We start from the raw sequence: 21,138 nt of genomic DNA, 5'->3' as shown, positions 1-21,138 counted from the left end.
GTACTGCCTTTCCTTGGCTTTCTTCTGCTTGTGCAATTGAAAATCAAAAAAATAAAAGAAAAACATAAGGAACAAGAGGGAAAATTCTCACCCTGGAACATTCTGCCAGATCTAAAATTATCAGCCTGATAGGTGAAATGTTTGGAAAGAGTGAGGTGATGGAAAGCAGGGTTATGACAGATGGTGAGCAGGCACTAGTGCTCCAGCTATAGCCCATAGGAGTTATTTTACTACTGCTTCATGGCCAGCCAGCAGTGGGTTGGTATTTGTGAACAAAATACTGAGGCAAACTCTTCCTTCTGTTTGCCCTCTGCCCTTCTAACTTCTTAAAGTGATAAAATGTCTCTCTTGGAGGGTGACCCCCAGCTTTTGGAGTAGATCAGCTGCATCTGCCCTTCTTATTTGTAGAGGCAGGTGCACTGTCCTTTGTGTTCCCTCACACCTGCTTTGCTTTGGTGGTGATTGGACACCATCCATGAAGAAAGAGAAAGGAATTTTATACTCATTTTCCCTTTTCTCATCTTCAGGATGATCTGCATCCAGCTGGCTTTCTCCTCTGAGCAGACAAACAGGACTGACATCACGCCCTGGGCAGGGTGATGGAAAGAACTGTGGGAACTGAGCTTTGCTTTATCATAGTTTTATCTTCTTTTCTCCTCCCATTCTTGTAGAAGCGAGCAGACAAGGCTGCTCTGCACACACTGCCCTGCACAGGCTTTGCCACGCTCCTTGGGTGCTTGGGCACACACATCTTGAACACCTACCTTTGCATCAGGAAGATGCAAAGCTTGTGCTCCACTCCTGAAACTCTCCAGTGCCCTCTGTGCCTCTGAAGAGCACTCATCAGCAGCTGGGGCACCACCCCAGCTCCAGTTTAGGTTTTCCTTAGGGCAGGATCATGATCACCTTTGCCAGGGGCTGAACCTTCCTGTGGCTGGACCATCAGCTCTGCCAGCTGCAGGTTCCAAACTGGATCATAACCTGTTGCTTGATTAAGAAAGCAGAGAGCAACTCTCTGTGCCCAAGTGGAAGATTTTGCAGGAAGAGTCTTCTTGCAGTAGCCTTTCTGAGTGGTTGCATTAAAAATGAGAGCAAGTGGCCACCAAGAGGGGAACATTTTTCAAAGCTTAAATATCCTGCTGTTTTTTTGAGTCAGACTTCAGCTTTTAGTTGCCAAAAAAAGATTTTGGGTTGGCTTTTTAATTAGTACTTTGAAGAGACGTTTGGGCAATAAATAAATATGAAGTCATTTGAGTTTTCAGTTGGTGACACATTGTTAGGTGCCTGGGAGCACAGATTAGCTCCTACTGGGACTGGCTGGAGAGCAGAGAGATTTGGTTGGACCAGCATCCTGCACCCATGCAGGGCACTTGCCCAGAGGTTTGGACTGCTCACATAACAGATTACACAACAATACTCCCCCAGGGCCCTCTCCAAGGAAAACCAAGGCAATGGAAATGCAAACCCTCTCTGTTCTCCCCAGCATGAAGCTATCCTACAGCTGCTCTGTATCTCTTGGATGGAGCTTGTTCAGTTGCTGCTGAGCCTTAAGTTTCACTTTTCCCCACCTCTTCTCAGAAGGATGTGGTCAGCCCACGACAGACTATTTATTTGCAGACTTTCTTTGGTAATTTCCTGTAACCAAAGTCCCTGACCAGGAGAGGCACAGTGCCATGGGATTCATGAAAGAGGCTATGGTGAACTTGGCTCTCCTTGAGAGCCTCTTGGCTTGCTCAGTGCAGAGCAGGGAGGGAGAAGGGGCTGGCTGGTGAGTGTCCACAAAGCTCCTTTCAGGTCTGATGCAAAATGGTGAAGGTGGCTTCCTGACACTTTTCAACCTAACATGGAAAGAGAGGCAGCTTTCTTCTTCAAGAAGGACTCTGTGGATGAGGACAGGAACATCTAGTGCCTGCGGCTTCTTGCCCTGCAATGTCAACTCTCCATGTCCCTCACATGTCCACCTGGAGAGTAGATGCTGCATTCTTCAACTTCTGCAATGAATTCTAAGCTGCTGCCACCACTCTGGTGTGGGCTTGCCAAAGTTCAGCCCAGGTTGCAGGAAGAAGCAAGTCATAGTCATAGAATCAACCAGGGTGGAAGAGACCTCCAAGATCGTCCAGTCCAACCTAGCACCCAGCCCTGTCCAATCAACCAGACCATGGCACTAAGTGCCTCATTCAGTCTTTTCTGGAACACCTCCAGGGACAGTGACTCCACCACCTCCCTGGGCAGCCCATTCCAATGCCAATCACTCTCTCTGCCAACAACTTCCTCCTAACATCCAGCCTAGACCTCCCCTGGCACAAATCCTCCAGCACTTTCTTTGCTTCTCTATCCTAAATAGATCAATCCATGGTATCTTTGCAGCTGTGGCAGAGATCACCCTTCAGAAACAGGGACAGCTGACAACCAGGAAAGACCAATTGCCTTTGAGGGGCTGGGAGTGCCACTGCAGAGGATGAGAGCAGCTCAGTGGCCCAGGCCCAAAGCAGACCTCAAATGGACTTTCTGGCATGTGCTCATGTCAGACATGGGTCATTAAGCCCCCAGCCAAGGTGAACATCAATGCATGACAGGGCTTGGCTTGCAATAACATCTTTCCAGCCAAAAATTGCAAGGGGCTGGGAGGTGTTCAAGAAAAGCCTGGATGAGGCACTTAGTGCCATGGTCTGGTTGATTGGACAGGGCTGGGTGCTAGGTTGGCCTGGATGATCTTGGAGGTCTCTTCCAACCTGGATGATTCTGTGATTCTGTGTTTGTGTTCTTGCTTTTATGCATCTCAGCAAGCCTATGAGTGTGGCAGACATCATCATAATTTTCTTTTCACACTAAAATATTCCATCTGGCCTCAAACTAGCACACTGCCAGAGGAGCAAGCAGCAGGTTTCACCTCTGGATGAGCCTGTGAATGCTACTGTTCACTTCAGGTGTTCCCAGCAGATGCTCCTCGTTCACCCCTGAAGCCCAGACTTCATGCTTAAGCTAAAAATAATCACCTCTGTGTGAAATTAAAGTAAACAGAGAATATGCCCAGCCCTGCAGGACCCATCTCAGCTTCCCTTCTGTGAGGATACTCACAAAAAGTTAATCCATCTTGGTGCCCATCAACACAGAATGGAAAGAAGCAATTAGAGTGGGAGAGCCAACCTAAAGTGGAGAACAAAGACACTGCATCAATATTTCAGTTCTTTTTCCTTCACTCTGAAGGGGAAAAAATTACTCCATGCTTCATCCCTTGCAGGTTATCTTTGGAGGAACAATGTCTCCATAATTTCTGCTGGCAATTAACCTTGCCTGCACAGCAATTCTTCCCTGGGTCACCAGAGCAGCTATTTTTACACTTGGCCAGAGATGCTGTTGCCACCAAATGACTTGGCCAACCCTGTGCCAAGGCAGTGGGCAGAGAGCACCGAGGTGTTCCTCCATGCACCCTGCCCCATTTGCCAGGACCTGCTTCATTTGGACCCTCATGGCATAGAGCCTCCACTGCCCATTTTCTGCATGTGCTTTGCAAATGCAAGGAAGATAAACCAGACCTATGTGTTGCTTAAACACACAGATGGCAGGCAGCAGGGTCCATTAGACCCTGCACGGAGTGCACAGGATTGGGATGTCTGGGGGGGGGGGGTGGTCTCCAGGATCTTTGGTAAGCTCATCTCCAGAGGACTTGGTCAGAAACAGGATCTGCCTTTAGTGCCCCCTCTGCAGCTTGTGGGTAACGCTGATTCCTCAATGCTCTGCCAGACACACTGATGGCTCATAGCACATTGCTGTACTTTTGAGCAAAAACCAGAGCTTTAACTGTGCAGCCAATGCCTTCAACTGGAGGCCAGACCTCAAAAAACCCTTCACACCTGGGCTGATGCCAGCTGGGCCATTTGCCCATCCATGGCAGGATTTCAGAGGCCAAATCAAGCTGAACTAGAGCCCAAGAGCAGGGGCAGCTTCTCCTTCCAAGGCAGAGAGCAGGCCAGCAGTCCCACTAGTGCTGGAGAATCACGTTGAACTGGGTCTGGCAAAACTACCTATCTTCACTCACTGAGGGATCTAAGAGCCTCCTCTGATGTGAAGCCACTCTGGGGAAAGATCATCACCCTTGGGTGGAGGCCTTTGGACTAGTTCCATTAGAGGTTGCAAGCAAACACCATGAACCTTGCACAGTCCTGCCGTGTCCATGCTCCCCCAGCTCCCTCTTTCTGCTGCTACTGCAAGGTTATAGTGGGCCTGAAGCTGGGCTGAAAAATCCAACCCATCACCAACACCAAAAGCAGCAGGCAGGAGAAGAGTCCTGGGCAGGGTGGGGTATTGTGAGGGCAAGGATGGGGGACACTCCAGCTTTCAGGATGCAGGGAGATAAACGGCCAACATCATCACCATTATCAGTGCTGCCCATCCTTTGTGTTGCACAGCAAGGAGGAAGAGCTTTCCCTGACTCTGAGAGGAAGAGAGATAGGGAGTGTGACACTGCTGTGACAGGGAGATGAAGAGTCCGACTGAGAGACCAGCAAGGCAGAGGAGCAGTGCCAGGGGGCTATGGCTCCCTCACCTTGAGGACCAGAGAGCTTTACCTCCAACATCTGCATCCCCACTTCAGTATCCAGTGCAGTGCCAAACAGGGCCTTGTACCCAAGTCAATGAGTGGAAAGAGGAGACCGAGGATATGTCCAGGCCCTTCTGGAGGGACTCTTGGAGCTGTCAGATACAGCATGCTTTTGAAGTGAGTTATTTCTCACCAGGGTTAAGGGGGCATGAGACCCATTAGTCAGCAGAGACAGAATTGTGCTTCCTGTCACCTCGGCCTCTCCCTCCAGCAAACCCAGGAGCATTAGATCCAATTAGCCCCTGGCAAACACCCCAGGGGTGGGTCCCTCCGTGGCATCCCCAGACATCCCCAGGAGAGCAGCACTTCCTAAGAAATCAGCTTAAAGGAGAACTGTGGCTAAATGACTATTTAAAGCAGCATCAAACCTCTCTGGGCTCCTGCCACTCCTCCTCCAAGTTGGAGATCAGAAAGCTGGTGGTGGTCTCTGCCCTCCAAGCACAGCACTGAGTTGGTCCCAGTTACTGGCCTCAGCTGGTCACCAGGGCAGCCAGTCAGATGCCTTAGCAGGAGGACATGATCCAGCCCAAAAGGCTTTCCAGAGCCTTCTCAGAGGTTTCTAGCACCTTTCTAGAAGATTCCTGGAGGCTTCCTGGTCACTCCCTGCAAGCTTTTCTAGTCTGTCTAGGTTTTCTGCGCTACCTCCAGAACTTGAACTTCCCTGGGGCTGTTACACCCTCTTTGCATGTTTGGTTTTGGCTCAGGTGGTTTTTGTTTCTTTGGGGAGGGTTGTTTGTTTTGGGTTTTGTATTTTTGGGGGGGGTTGGTTGGTTGTTTTTACAGCACAGTCTGGCCTTTTCTAAATTTGCCAAGTGGCACCCTGGCAGTTGAGCAAAGCTCAGCACCTCAGCCTTGCAACACCTTGGGTGGACACAGAGCAGCATCCTCAGCAGCTTGATTAGTAAATGGAAGAAATATGCAGGGGCAAGAAAAAAACAATTGCATACAGGGGGATCAGCCTCTAGCCAGGACACATTGTCACAAAAATGACCCCTGGGAGACCTTCTTTCCTTGTGCTGTTTGCAGTCTTTTAAGTAGCACCCCTGGAGTGTGACCCAGCTGAGTCAGGTGAATGTGTTATCAAGGCTCAGGACCAGTATCCTCCCAAAGCTGTGATATGGGTAGAAGAGGTTTATCCTTCATGAACATACAAGGCCTAAGCACACATACCTGAGGGGCTCGCACTACAGGGGAAGCTGGGCAGTGTGTGGGTGCTCTGCAGCAAACTCTGATCACAGAGCTCCACTGGGAAAGCCTCCAAAGGGAACCCCATCTGCTGATACCAAATGTGTGACCAACCAACGAGCCATCCATTATGTGCACAGCCTTATCTCCAGAGAGATAAACAGGCTGAAACCCCAGAAACCACTTACTGTGCATGCTCCAGCCAAGGACACTTCTCAATCACCAGCCCTCTGGCCAAGGGTGGGTTTGCACTTGCTAGAAAAGTCGCTCTTCGTGGTTGCTCTGCCAGAGAAGCAGCATGTCCTCCCTCAAGCATCATCCCACCAAGCTGCCCCTTCCTGCACCCTGCTCAGCTCACTCAGGTTTGTAGAGTGGCCATCACCTTTTTTACTTCACTCTTTGCTTCGCTCTTTAACCAGCAGCCACCTCTATCAACATTCCTTCAGCTCCTCTGCTCCACTCCCCTCAACTCCTCTCCCAAGCAGGAAAACATGGGGCAGCTGTGAGGGAAAGTCAAGACAGCAGGCACTTTTCAGAGTGCATTCCAAACTGCATAGTTCCCATGTACACAGTGCAGAAAAAGCCCAAGGAACTGCAGAGCTGGTGAAACAAGGACAGGCCAGTTCCCAGATGGCCCTCCTGGTGTCCCCAGCCTGGCACACAGCCACCAAAAGCTCCTCTACAAATCTGACTGCCCCAGTGTAACCTTAACCACGTGGCCTCAGAGCAGCAGCTCAGAAATCATTTTGGGGCTGTTTGAGGTTTTTACATTTCCTTCTGCCAAGGGAGCTCCGGGAAACATCAGTGCATAAGCAAATCACTTAGCACAAGAATCCAGTCTCCCTGACGGTGCTGCAGGCAGTACATAGCTCAGTGGGAACTGCTCTGTGTGCACGGATTTACACAGCCACACTGAGCACCAAACCTGTAGCAAGTGCCAGGAATGTACTGGCTACCCTAAAAGGTCTGGTTTAGCATGAAAGACCTGGCAAGAGGTCCTGTCCACAGCTTGCCAAGGCACCAATATGGGACTTCAGGTCCTTCTGAGCCAGCTAAGCTCAGCATTTCCACTCAGATGCCAGAAATCTCCCAGCAATAGCTGGCTGTCCAGCAGCTTGCTGAGTAACAGCAAATGAGGTTTTTCTAATCCCCTCAATGTCCTCCCCACTCTGTACAGGATTTTGGAAGATGGCACAAGGCATTACTAATGAAATACCTAAAGAGTACCACATACCAGACTGGTTGGCATCAGCAGGTGCAGCAGTAAGGCACACAGGTTCCCCTTGCAAAGGGAAGGGTTTACAGCACTCACACAACAGATGTCTGTCAGCTTCTTGTTGTTTTTGCAGCACAGTACCAGGTTCCACTTTGAATGACCATGGGATCAGTGATTCTCTCTGCTTCCAGCTTTACTGACAGGAGCATTTTCTGCAGCCATCTCAGGTTCATTCTTGGCTCTGCTCCGTAGGAGAACATCTGGAGCAAGCAGAGAACTGCAAGCCCCAAACAGCACCCTTACTGAGACAGGATTTCAACTTCAGGGATTCTGACTGAAGCCTAGGACTCAGAATTGGCTTTCAGTCATACCTTTGCTCTGCATTGCTTAAGCTTTGCAGAGAACTAAGGCAGACTTTTCTATTCCTATAGTAACATCTACCAAAATAAACCATCTGCTGGGAGAGCTCCCAGGCACTGCATGCAAGATTTGGCTTCTGTTATTACTGATGCACATGAGCTTGCAGTATGTTCACATGGAGCAAAATATTCCCAACATGTATACAACCCCAACCTCATTCCCTTTAAGTGCTCTTTCAAGTGAAGGAGGCTTTTCCCCAGCATTTAGCTTACAGCTGGCCTGGCTGCAGTCTGAGGCTTGCTAGTGACACACCCTTTGAAACGTTACAGCCCAATAGGTAAAGCACCAGCCAGGCAGCAAATCAGGGTCCAGCAGCATTCCTTCCTTGACTGCTGCTCATTCCATCTCCCTGACTGCAAATCTTCCTTAGCTAATGATGCATATCAGCATAACAACCTGCATGTCTGGATTCACCCCATCTAGGCCAGTGATGCATTGCTAGTTGTCTGTTCACATCAGCTGTGCTCATACTTAGTGAAAGCACACAGGGGAAAAAAGGGATTCTCTGAAACAAAGAGAAACGTGCTCCCCACTTCCCCTGTGCTAACACCCAGAGCCCTTCTGTCAGCCCAGCACAGCCACACAAATACCAGGATGAGCAAGGGAAAAGATCAGTGCAAAGTCATTAGCAGAGAGGTCATTTGGGAGCAGACCTCATCTGGACAGCAGCTGGCAAGAAGAGACTTGCCTTCTTTGTACAATCAGTGCTACAGCTGGGCCAGGCTGGAGTTGGTGACCTTGACCAGCCTAAAGAAGTGCTAGAGAAAGCAGAAATGTGCACAGATCCCAAAGACTCTACACAGGAGCTGGGTCAGTCTCAAATTGTGCCGGGGAAAGTACAGGCTGGATGTTAGGAGGAAGTTCTTCACAGAGAGAGTGATTGGCATGGGAATGGGCTGCCCAGGGAGGTGATGGAGGCACTGTCCCTGGAGGTGTTCAAGAAAAGACTGGCTGAGGCACTTAGTGCCATGGTCTGGTTGACTGCATAGGGCTGGGGGATAGGTTGGACTGGATGATCTTGGAGGTCTCTTCCAACCTGGTGTTTAATATTTGGGTGAGCAGAAAAGAGGTTTGTTAAGTTTCCTTTTTTTTATCTTTTAAAGCAGCAGGTTCTCTGTGAAGAGTTTTTAATATATTTATTTGAAAAGAAGGTTTTGTGAAAGAGTACACTAAATAGCATATATCTGTTCTTCAGCCATAAAACACAGACTATCAGCTTTAGCTCAGCACAGATTGGGGCTGCATGCACTGAACGGCAGATCTCCATAGGAAGGTCTTCATGTCTGTCTTTCTGATATCGAGCATAGTGTCCTCTTTAGGGGACAGGATCCTGGAGAAGGGGGAGAGAGGAACAAATTTAACTAAGGCTTCTTGTGGTTGGCCCCACACACTCACCAGAGCCTCCCACCAACACAATGTCTACAATTTTTAGCAAGGAGTTTGTTTTCCTGCCTGTCCACCAATTCAAGTGCACAACCTTTGCTCTTGGGAGCACTGGGACATGCCAGCCCATATTTGGAAATAAAGCAGCTGAGTTCCTGCCTCTCAGTGAGAAACTTGCACATCAGTTCAGGCATTTCAATCAAGGAACCTGAGAACTGCACCAGTTGCTGCCTGGAACAGATGTACAAGCATCATTATGCTGGACTCCGAGAGCACCACAGAGCCCTGCCTGAAGTGTCTTTAAATTCTGCTAAAAACTGCTGCACAGACAAGACAACCCCAGAAAGCAGAGTAGTAGCTCTCCTTCAGCCAGTCCTGCCACACTGAGGTCAAGTAGATAACAGCTTTGTTAAATAAACCACTTGGCCCTCTGGAAGCTCTTTTGTGAGCTCATTACTCCCAGCTCAGCTATTGCCTGTGACCTCACACACTACTCTAACTGCCCAGCAAAAGGCTCTACTCGAAAGAGTAGCCAAGCCTGCAAGATTAGAGACCACATCCACAGCCACTGGGTCAGGCCTGATCCAGAAGAGTGGACTTCTCTTTTACTGCTGTCAAACTCTTCGGATTAGGACAGAGCATGTTTCTAAATCTGGTTCAGAAGCCATCAAAGAGCTAAAACAAAACCACTTTAATTAATCCAAAGAGGTCTTTCCTTCACTGTAATTAATAAAGGTGACTATGCACACTACATTGTACCTGAAGTCTTAATCATCAATGTACTCAAAGGGCTCTGGTGGTTCAGGTTCCTGCTCCTCTTCCTCGATCTTTGGACCATGAGCTGCCACAGGCTCAACCAGCTCCTCCATATCCTCACTGGTGTCCTTCAGAATGATGATTCCTCCAATGGAAAGCTGCAAGACAAATGCAATGAGCATTGGAGCTGCTTCCCTCTGCCTCATGGTGGAATCTTTGTGGCAACAGTATTTATTCTTGGCCACATGAGACATCTCAGAAGAAAAAAGTTTGAGTGGGCAAAACTCTGAAGTTCACCTGGATTCCTGGATCCCTGCCTGGTAAAGGGGATGGAACAGATAGAGCCTGTCCATGTTACCTTCTGGTCTCAGTTTGACCAGAATGGTCAAAGCTGGATTCACAGCTTTACCCCAGTCTGAGGCTTTCCACGTGAAAACTAATTGAACCATAATTACTTTATGAGGCTCATCTTTTCAGGGCCACAAAGTGGAGCCTCTCCACGTAGCCACCTCCCAGGAGGCCATCTGAAACAGAGACTAATCTGATCACCAGCTTCCACCAACCGAGGAGTGCTGTTAGGGAATTAATGACAAAGATCACAAGCAAACACCCTGGCAGGCTGAATCAAATCTGTGAGGCTCCAGGACTAAAACACAAGGTGCAAAGAGGCAGTGCTGTGTGGTGCCTGTCTGGGATCAGAGCTTTGACCACAGCAGGATTCCAGGCTATAAACAGCATTTCTAAGAGGCCTGTTACTCTGGCATTCTCCAAAGCACAGCAGCTGCATTTTGAGAGCCTCATTGGTTACACACCTTAATCTCAGCAAAAACCTGTTCTGTTGTCTTCAAAACCTGCTTATGGGGGTTTAAGGCAGGAAACTGCACTCCCCTCACCAAGGACTTGGCTTCCTTTGCAACTGAAGCAAACACCTACACATGTCCACATTTCAGCTGCATGAGTGGACACTTACTGGATCACACAGCTGATCTTCCCAATCCAAATACCAGCTGGGTCACCTCCTCTTTTTAAAGAGCAGACATTAAATGAAAAAGTCACAGCTTTGCTAAAGCAGATCTTTCAAAAAGGGACAATGCATAGAGAATTCCAATGTGCTGATGGAATTCCAGGAAATCCATTTATTAAAAACATGACTACTTTCCTGGAAAAAAAAATTCCTTCTTTTGAACACCATTTTCCCCATGCATGATCCTGCAAAAGGGCCAAGTGGAGGGTTTTATCTCTTGAACAAAAATAAAGGCCAGAAGAACTTGACTCATGTGATTTACAAGTCAGGGGCAAGCTTATTAGCTTTGCAATGTATCTGAGCATCTCACAGAAAAGTCACCCTTGAGCTTAATGCTAAAAGATCTCTTTTGTCCTCCATCTGACAATCACACACTTATCTTTTATCTTTGTTAACAGCAGATGAAGGCACTTTTCTAAGGTCAGCTGTACCTGAATAGGCAACCTGCTTAATGAAAAAACTCCTTTCATTCAGGTATAAATCCCTCTGCAGGATAATAAAGCCCCAGTACAAGTCCTCATGTATTTTACTGCTTTGACAGTGAGGCTGGACAACTTCTAAGCCCTTTGTCGAGATTATGGATCAAGTCTTTATGTCCCCAGTGATGCCTTTAATACAAAGGCTATGCCTGTTGGGTTTTCACACTGCAGAGAGTTTGATGTCAGATAGAAGAAGAAAGGAAAATAAAGCAGCATTAGCATGGTGGAAAGGTCTGCAGTGGCTCTGGCTCTCTCTCACCTATATGTGATCCTTTGGAGAGACAGTAAAAAAACAATACGACAAGAGTGACGTTGCACACCTCTAAAAGGTGATGCACTGACTGTGAGTGATGTTCTCAGGCACACACAGAACATCTGGGTCCTTATGCACAAACCCAGCACTGGGAATGCTCTGTCAGGCACATGGACAAGGTGACACTTACTGGTTTGAAAGGCTGATATCGGCAGCTCTCTGTCATAGTGAGAACTTTGAGCTGTGCAGGCATGACTCTGGCTGGGTTATCCAGAAGCTGGAAGTTGGGTTCAGGCTCTTTTTTCTTTTCTTTTTCATCCTTCTTTTCAGTCTCATCCTGTGGAGGGGAAGAAGATCATCAACATGATTTTAATTCTGATCTCTAGCTCTTTCACAGTTCAGGAGGGCAAAGTACAGCCAGGCAGCTGCCCTAAAGAGTGGTGAGAAACCATTCTGCTGAAGAGCAAGCTAACTTGCCTCTATCAGCTGGCATAGGCAATGTCGGTGTGGATCTAAGTGCTGTCATCAGGGCAATGCCTCACGCTCAAGTGCAAGTGAAAACAAGTCCAATGAGAGGTGGTAGTGGAACACTTTACCTCTAGTTTCCTTTCCTAATACTTTTTCTGAAAACTCACCACTTTTTGTTTACAACTGAAGGTTCTTTAATACTGTTATTGAGCACATGAAAATTGCTAAGAGCTGCCCTTGTATTTTCACAGCTGTAAAAAGCTGCCACTGACATTTCACACCAACCAAAATGACTTGACCTCAGTGACTCTCTAGGGAATTGCACTTAAGCCCTCCTTCACCAATGACTCAGCAGCTGGAAGCCTTTGCTCAGAAGGAAAACCACAGCATCTTTTACATACTTAAGAACATAGGTCATGCTTTCCCTCTCGCTTGGCAACATCTGAGCTGCAAACAAAGAAGACTGCAGAAAAGCTGGAAGTCCCCAATAGGAATTGATCAGGAAAACACCACCAAATGCATGGTGCACCCTGTAACAGCACTTGGGACTTCTCTAGCACAGCCACTGCTTGTCATCGTGCAGGTCTCCTGGAAGCTATGCATTACTAGCCATAAACCAGGAAAGCAATTATACCTCAAAAACATCAAGACAATGTCAAAACACTCGACTAAAACACAGCAGGTGGCAGCAGGCTCCCTTCTTACTATCCTTGTTTTTTCTGCTTGAATCGGCCAAGAAAACTTTTCAGACATCTGGAGCAGACACACAGAGACACAACACATGAATGCTTCCTAATATATTGCTTCCTCTCTGTGCCTGTACTTAGAGCGTAACTTGTAGCAATTTTGGAAGAAACAAGCATCTGTTCAGTACATTTGGCTTAGCATACAGAGTTGTGTGAATTATGCAAAGAAAAGGCAATGTTTGGTGACAAGGAAACCTTGATAAAGGAGTAAAAAGACAAAAAGAGAAAGTCCTTCTACATTGCATGCATGAAATGATTTCTCTTCTGGGCCTACAACATGGCTACTTTAAGTAGCACCCCAGATGCCTCAGAAGGCTAGTGGCTAGAGGCTTATGTCCTCAGAAGGAAAGTGTGGTGCACTCCTGGGGCACACAGCAGGCAGGGACAAGAGCCCCAAGGCAGCATGTAGTGCCTAACTGAAGCTCAGAAGGTTATTTTATACACACATCCTGATTTTGCACCACATTCCCTTCACATACCACTTGTGTATTTCCTTTTAAAATTGAAGAGACCAGAAAATAGGTGACCACCAAAATATCTGTGACCATGCTGCTTTTCTCACACAGATGTTAAAGTAAAATCAGAAAGGTCTCTACAGAGTTTGTCAGCATAACTCATTTTCAGCTTACAGTTGCTTTTGGCATATTTGCATCTGTTAGCAGAGCACAAAAGGAAGGATTCTTTGTCAGCAAGTTTCAGTTGCCAAATGTTTTCCAAACTAGATCATCAAGAATTCATCATCCAGCCACTTCTCTGTCCCTCAACTTGCTCCAGGATGACATTTTTCACAAATGAGGATGACAAGTTTCAGTGTCAGGTCTGTGAGGTGGAAGAAATCAGTAGAGGACCAAAGTAATCACCATAGCTACTGAGCAACATATGGATCCTGTGCTCAAAGCTCAGCTAGTCCTGAGGTGTGTCTGAATAAACGTTTGGCATTTTGATAGATGGGCAAAGCACACAAGAAATTGCTGCCAAAAGGGTGAACATTTCAGAATGGGGGGTTAAGCATGTGCAAAACTAGAAAAACAAAACTCCTCAGTGCTCTTAACTGAATGAGACAGCATCAAACAACCGTTGTTTGTAAAAGGTCAGAAGTACCAAGGACAAGAAATTATTAAAGCTTTTTCCACATTAATATAAAAAGTAGAGGGATAAGAGATAAAATTCCTGTGGTCTAGAAACAGCAGGCAATGAAATAATGCACAAAAGGTTCATGCAGTTAAGGGCACATAAATTTGTCAAAACAAGCTTCTGCCCTTAAGGAAGTCAGTTACCTAACAATATTGAGAAAGATTTATTTCTCAGAAAGAATAGATTCATTAATCACACCACTTCTTGTCTTTAACAGCATGCACACACACGGGGGAAAGCTGCTAACCAGTGTGTGCAGGACACCGAAACCTGAGCTAATGCTTTGCTCAGAGCTCACAAAGATGGGGGGACTGCCTGAGGCGTGTGGCAGCTTTCATGACACACCTTCCACATTCTAAGAGAAGGAAGAAGACATTTAAGTTTCAATGTTTACACCCACCACTTCCATCTTCTCCTCTTCCTTCTTCTCTTTCTCCTTCTCCTTTTCCTTCTTCTTGGCTTTTGCGGTGATGGACAGCACGGCAGTGGAAACCTGGGGATGTCAAGAGAAGAGGCAATCAGCGTGACCAAACTCTGTATGCTGTGCTTCAGACCCTCAGGCAGGGGAACAAAGGAAAATCAGTGCTAGGTCAGTTCTCAGTGCAGGTGTCAATAACAGCAATTCCATTTCCTAACCCCTGCCCTGTTTAAAAGACACATACACCACTGTCAAAGCACATAAATGGGACACACAAAAAATGTCATGTAGAATCACAGAATCAACCAGGTTGGGAGAGACCTCCAAGATCATCCAGTCTGACCTATCACCCAGCCCTACACAGTCAACTAGACCATGGCACCAAGTGCCTCATCCAGTCATGAATGCACACTGGGCACAGCCACATACCCAAAGGGAGATTCCTCAATTTAGAGGTTAGTTATCATTGTCTTGGCCTCTCTATGAGAGGTTTCTTGATTTAACAGAGCAACAAATGGGATTCTTGTTACAGGAAAACCCATTGCTGGAGTCTCTAAGGTAAAGAAACACATACAGAGGTACTTTTGAGAATGGCCTAAAGCTCTTCCACCATCCCAGTCAGACACCTGTGGTTCTCATTGATCTGAAGAAGTGGATAAGCAAAATGCCCTACGGAGGAGCCCACAGGAAGCTTTGGCACTCCTGAGTCAGGAAGTACCCAGAAGTAACACTCAAATATAGAAATTCATAGAATCACAGAATGTTTTAGGTTGGAAGGGACCTCAAGGATCATGCAGTTCCAACCCCTTGCTGTAAGCAGGGACACCTCCCACTAGAACAGGTTGCTCAAGGCCTCATTCGGCACATCTCCCTTCCAGTGAGCACTTCTCTCTACTCACAGCAACTCTGTAAGGCTGAGAGGAACAGGCAGCAACCACATTTGCCATGTAACTCGTGAGGGAAAGGATTCATCCATCTTATTCCAAAGACAAGAAGGCAACCGTGAGCAGTGAGCTTTGCCTTTCATCAGAGTTCGTCTCTGGGTTCCCTGGTGGCCTGGAAATCTGTCCTGCTGAGTATTCAGTTTTGGTAAGCTGCTTTACCAGTGTTCACGCAATGCGATTCATCAGCACCACATGCCTGAGGTCTCCACTGCTGCAACTGTTCCCTAAGGGCTGCTCTGCCTGAAGCTGTGGTCTGCTCAACAGCTTTTACCCTCCTGTGCCAGCAGACAAATTGCTTCCACTATTGTCCTGCTTGTCATCACACAGGTCTCATCTCTTCCTTTTCAATACCTAAGACATACTCAGTTCCACACTTACCTCTGTGCAACTGATAGGCCTGACAGCTATTATTTCAGCACGTGGGTCCATTGCCCTGAGACCAGGTACATTTCTGTCCTTCCATATGGGAGTATTTGAGAAGCATCTCACCTAATATTCTCAAAGTTTGTATTACAGTAGCACTTTGGAGCCCATGTTACAGGTGAGGACCCGGCTGTGGTAGGTGTTTGACAGATGATGCACACACAGAAATTGGTGGGGCATGGAAAGCAGATATTTTGTGTACTGCTTCTGCCAGACTGCTGGAGATAAGGGAGGTTCAATGCTGGAGACAAGGGAGCTTCCAGCAACTCAGCAGCACAGCACTCCTACACCGTGGTCTGCAACAGTTTCAGGCAGAGAGGAAAAAGTAGCTAGAATTCTGTCTCAGAGACAGTAGTGCCTGTCAGCTTTCCTTTTGCTCTTCAGATTCCCTGTGCCAGCAAAGTCAGTATTTATCCTAGAAGGGAGAAGGGTTTATAGCCTTTGTGACACCAGAAGTGAATCCAAATACCTTTTCTTTCTCCTTTTCCTTTGGTACCTCAAGAGGCGGGGGGTAGGCAAACGTGGACGGCTTACAGTTGGACTTGTACTGGACTTTTGGCATCTAAGACAAACAGTTAAAAAAATTGCTAGAGATGAGAAAAGCTGAAGAAAAAAAAAAAATATCCACAGCAGAATAATTACTTTAGCTTCATTTTCCTTCCAGCAGAGACAAACACAGATCCTCTAAAGAATACAAGCTTCCCCTTCTCCCCCTCCGGAAGCTGAGAAGCTGTTATCAGTGGCAACAGTTCAGCTAGAACAATGTTATTTAATTATTCTATAATTCAACTCTGGCAAGCTCTCCTAGCCATCTCCATACACCCCACACTATTCACACCAGGATTTGTTGCCATTGTTTCAAAGCTTCTGTGGGTTTGATGTTGTTGCTGTGGCCTGCTTCTATTAACACAAAATTGGTTTAGGAGCTAAGCAAAGATCTGCTCTGTCAATACACGCAAAGGCAAACCAAGCACTGCCTGACACTCACTTCTTGTGGGTTACCAAAGGCACATCATTTCTTACTCTCAGCTACTCAAAGCATGGGCAGAAAGCATCTTTGGGCAGCCAATCCAAATTCTTAACTAAATCAGTTTCTGCAGTATCTCAACTCTCTTCCTTTATGACACATCATGGAACAACAATAGGACAGGCTCTGCTCTGAGGAAGCAAGGTGGGTGTGGTGCAGCCCATAACACACATCCAGCCTGTAGCTGGCTTTAGTACACAAGCCAAGTTATACAATATAACCTCACCTACTCTAATGGGTGGGAAGGGGGAGTCAAAATGGCAGTACAGCCATAAAGGTGCTGAGCCTATCACCACCAGAGCATTGTAGAGACAAACAGCAATGCAACCTCTGTGAAGTAGTCAGGACAGAGAGGGGAGATTAAAAAAATAACCCCAAACCCACAGAGGCATTTTCATGCAAACTTGTCTCTCTAAACAGCAAGGTTTTTGAGCTTTGTGTAGACTGACTCAATGCTCAGCTTCAGACAGGTGGAGAAAAGCAAGCTAAATACATAGGTTTTGGTCCAGGGGCTGAAATCCAGCAAGCTGGCTCAGGCCCACAGAAGGTCTCTGAGAGCAGTTCAGCCCTATGCATGCTCTATGGAGCATGCCTGTGGCAATGACAGGAGGGGGCTGCACAGCTCCACACACACCCTGCCACACTCAGAAACCCTCTTGTGGAAATTACTGGCTGGGTTTTCCAGCACAGGAGATCCAGTGTGGTACACAGCCTGCAGGGGCCATACCACAGCTGATCAGCTGGCAGAACAGATGCATAAGGCCAAGTGCAGTACCCGTGACTGCCTGGTTTAATGTTTATTCCCCCAGGAATCCAAACAAATCCCATTTTCCCACTGCTAGCTTTCCTAGGGGAGAACACCACATAATTTATTTGAGAGGGCAGAGGGGCAACACTATTTTTTTTTTAAATAACCTTGACCTTCTGGAGTGATAATGGGATGGTTTCTGCCTACATATACTGACTAGAGTTCCTTTATTTGTAAGCTGCTTTGAAGTGAAGGGGTCAAAGTCTGCTCTCCACATTTTTCACATCCTTATTCCCACCACCAGCTCTGCTATTTAAGCCTGCTCTCCAGATTTCTGCCAGTTAGTGCCTCTCCTGGCACAAACAAGCTGGACACATCTAAAGAAAACCAAGCAATCCCTGCACACTCCTCCCAGACCACTCAAGTCTTGAAAGCAGCTACCAGCACCTCCTCTCCTCTCTGCACATTACGTACCTTAAGATCCTTGTTAAGGCCAATGACGCAGGTGGGGGTGAAAGCCAGTGACAAGAAGTGTGACAAGGGGAACCAGAACCAGAACTGGGTGAAGACCAGAACCCCCACCACAGAGGGCATGTGAGTGTGGCCTGTCCTCGACTGCAGCGAAATAGTGACGTTGTGGCCCCCTGTAAGGAATCATAAATGAGATGAGTTACTGAATACATTCCTGGGTGCTCCACAGAGACACCCAAGCAATGCACCTCTAGAAGAGCTGCAGCCAGGCCACAGTGCTGTCATAGAATCACAGAAGTAACCAGGTTGGAAAAGACCTTTGAGATCATCAAGTCCAACCTATCACCTAACATCTTCTAATTAACTAAACCAAGGCACTAAGTGTCCTGTCCAGCCTCCTTTTAAACACTTCCAGGGATGGCGACTCCACCACCTCCCTGAGCAGCCCATTCCAATGCCAATCTCTCTTGCTGTGAAGAACTTCTTCCTAACATCCAGCCTGAACCTGCCCTAGCACAGCTTGAGACTGTGTCCCCTTGTTCTGTCCCTGGTTGCCTGGCAGAAGAGACCAACCCTACCTGGCTACAACCTCCTTTCAGGCAGTTGTAGAGAGCAATGAGGCCTCCCCTGAGCCTCCCCTTCTGCAGGCTGCACACCCCCAGCTCCCTCAGCCTCTCCTCACAGGGCTGTGCTCCAGGCACCCTCACCAGCCTTGCTGCCCATTTCTGGACACATTCCAGTACCTCAACATCCTTCCTAAACTGGGAGGTCCAGAACTGGACACAGCACTCAAAGTGTGTCCTAACCAGTTCTCACCACAGGAGCAGAAGGACTGCCCTGGTCCTGCTGGCCATGCTGTTCCCAGTGCAGGCCAGGATGCCACTGGCCTTCTTGGCCACCTGGGCACACTGCCAACTCATGCTTAGCTGCCAACCTGCACCCCCAGGTCCCTCTCTGCCTGGCTGCTCTCCAGCCAATCTGTCCCCAGCCTGCAGAGCTGCATGGGGTTGTTATGGCACTTGACCTTGTTAAAACTCATGGCATTGGACTGTGCCCACCCAGCCAGCCCAGCAAGATCCCTCTGCAGGGCTCTCCTACCTTCCAACAGATCCACATCTGCTCCAAACTTAGTGTCATAGAATCACAGAATCAACCAGCTTGGAAGACACCTCCAAGATCATCCAGTCCAACCTATCCCCAGCCCTATCCAGTCAACTAGACCACGGCACTAAGTGCCTCATCCAGGCTTTTCTTGAACACCTCCAGGGACAGTGACAGATGGGTAGTACAACAACCAAACTGCCCTGCTAGGTGTTACCCAAACAGTCAGTGAACTGAGCCCTTCCATGCTCCTTTTGCCAGGATACAGGTTAAACAGAAGTACAACGCAGGAGGCAGAGAGGAAGGGAGGAAACAGTCCTTTGCCACAAACAGTTTTAAAACGTAGCCTAGAGGTGATCCACAGGACAAAACTCAGAAGCAGCACATATAAAGCAATGCACACAGAGACTTCTTTCTGTGGCTGCCTCCCTGAACTGTCAGTTATTCAGAAGAAATATGCCTAGGTTTTATCCTACACCATCTCAGCAGAAAAAAATGTAAACAGCAGCAACTTCAGAAGTTGCTCTTAGAGGTTATCAATCTAAGCAGCAAAGAGACAAGCTCCTGCAGTCTTTGCAGCAAAACTACAGCTCTGCCAGACAACCAAGTTTTAGCTTTGTACTTGCAAAGTAGAGACCACACAACTCCATATGTTGATGTAGTGCAGAAACACCCAGTTAGAAACTAAACTGAAAGGCTGAGCTTGCAGTCGGAGTAACAAAGTGTTAATCTGATTTTCAGTCCTCTGATGAAGAGTGAATTGTGTTGAAGAGGACACCAGGCAAGTCCATTACCACTGACAAGACCAGGTGAAGGGATGTTAACTTGGTTACAATACAAACATCAACTCATGGCAAACTCAGAGCACTTTGCAGCTGAAAATCCCCACGTGGAGTCGCATTTGCACTAACAGCTACCCCGACAGAGCCAGGCAGCAGTGCCTGAGTTTTGACATCAAGCAAAACTAACTTTTGCTGCCCAATCTAATGACAGTTCTGAATGATGCAGTAATCTCATTTTAAGTATCTGTCACTGGCAGTCCCAGGAGCAGTGAACGATGGAGGATTCTGATGCTCTCCTGTAAGATACTCTGCATACCTATCTCCTTGCTTTTCTTCCTTTTGTGGTCACAACAGATCTGCTGCTGTCTGACTAGAGAGCTCCTTCCAGCTGCCTCTTGGAAAAAAGGCAATGATACATTCTCATCTTTTACTACTGCTAGGTCTGCTCCTCTTCTCATTAGTTTGATACCAATCTCTTGCTCTCATATTGAATTTACCAGAGCATTAAGAAGCAGTAGTCTGACATCTTGAGCTCTTGAGCTATCGTTACACATCACACTGCACACTCAAATTTCTGGTCTTCTCTCCATCTTTACTTTGATCTCCACTGTGTCACTGTATAAGGGCCAGGTGAGCAATCTGCAGATAATCTGGATCAAGCAGCCCAGTGAACATTGCATATCAAAGTTTCAGACTTGAATTTTCAGAATTTATGTTAACTTTTAGAATTATGTTATCCAATCTCTGGAATTTCCTGGATGAGTAACAGAGTTTGTATTCAAAAGACGCTGTCATGCTACCTCTTTCTGCTGTTGTACACCCACACCCACCCCTCCCTTGCTCCCAGGGTTTTGCAGGGAGCAGGAAAGGTGTGGAAACATGATACTGCACCACTGTGATTTATCTTCATGATTAAGTAGCAGCCCTGAAATCCTGGAAGGGAATATGTCTCATATCTTTGGCTAGATAGATGAAAGCTGTGACATGATGCCTGGAAAAAAAAACCCACTCAAAATCCATACAAGAAATGTTTTCAGGGCTCAGTGGGTGGTAATGTAAGGTCCATCTCCCAGAATTCACACTTCCACTATGGCAAGGTTTGCTGGAATTAAAGAGGCTATGAGGATTTGCTAGGTTATGTTTAATGCCAGTTAACAAGAGGAAGAGTGCAGCAAGCAGATGTGCATTATTTATATCCTTTGATGAATTCACTCTTTACACAGTCATGGTGGCACTTGCTAATACTCTGGCAGTGTAGCCCAGCACAACAGTCATTAGATAAAGATCCTTTATGGACTTTGGAAATCAAGTTTCCAAACCTGGCCTAGGCAGCATCCCATTTCCAAACAACATCATACTGTTACTTTCTCCATCAGCAATGATTCATAATTCATTTGGTGTACATTTTGAACAAGAATTGTCTGGGCTGTCTACAGCAGCACCAACAAGTGAGAATCTCACAGGAGGAGCTATCAAACCCGTATCAGTCAGCGTGAGCATGTGCCAGTGATTTGATTTCCCCAGGCAATGAAACACAAGGCAGCTCTAACCTTGGACAAA

At 47.1% G+C, this 21,138-nt stretch overlaps 1 protein-coding gene across 1 annotated transcript in view; it reads right to left on the bottom strand.

Moving 5' to 3' along the window:
* Window positions 1-8,542: 8,542 nt before the first annotated feature.
* Window positions 8,543-21,138, bottom strand: part of PSMD1 (proteasome 26S subunit, non-ATPase 1) — a 74,987-nt gene continuing 62,391 nt past the window's right edge. Inside the window, exons 20-25 of the mRNA XM_064164827.1 lie at window positions 17,699-17,868; window positions 15,919-16,011; window positions 14,065-14,157; window positions 11,507-11,653; window positions 9,564-9,718; window positions 8,543-8,751 (exon numbers count right to left, since the gene is read on the bottom strand). Of these exons, the coding sequence (XP_064020897.1) occupies window positions 9,572-9,718; window positions 11,507-11,653; window positions 14,065-14,157; window positions 15,919-16,011; window positions 17,699-17,868 (650 nt within the window). The 3' untranslated portion in view covers window positions 8,543-8,751; window positions 9,564-9,571. The remainder of the gene's footprint in view (window positions 8,752-9,563; window positions 9,719-11,506; window positions 11,654-14,064; window positions 14,158-15,918; window positions 16,012-17,698; window positions 17,869-21,138) is intronic.

This window comes from Pogoniulus pusillus, chromosome 26 (assembly GCF_015220805.1).
Source record: "Pogoniulus pusillus isolate bPogPus1 chromosome 26, bPogPus1.pri, whole genome shotgun sequence".
Classification (NCBI taxonomy): domain Eukaryota; kingdom Metazoa; phylum Chordata; class Aves; order Piciformes; family Lybiidae; genus Pogoniulus; species Pogoniulus pusillus.
The sequence above is the reverse complement of the archived record's forward strand: the minus strand, read 5'-3'. Positions and strand labels throughout refer to the sequence as shown.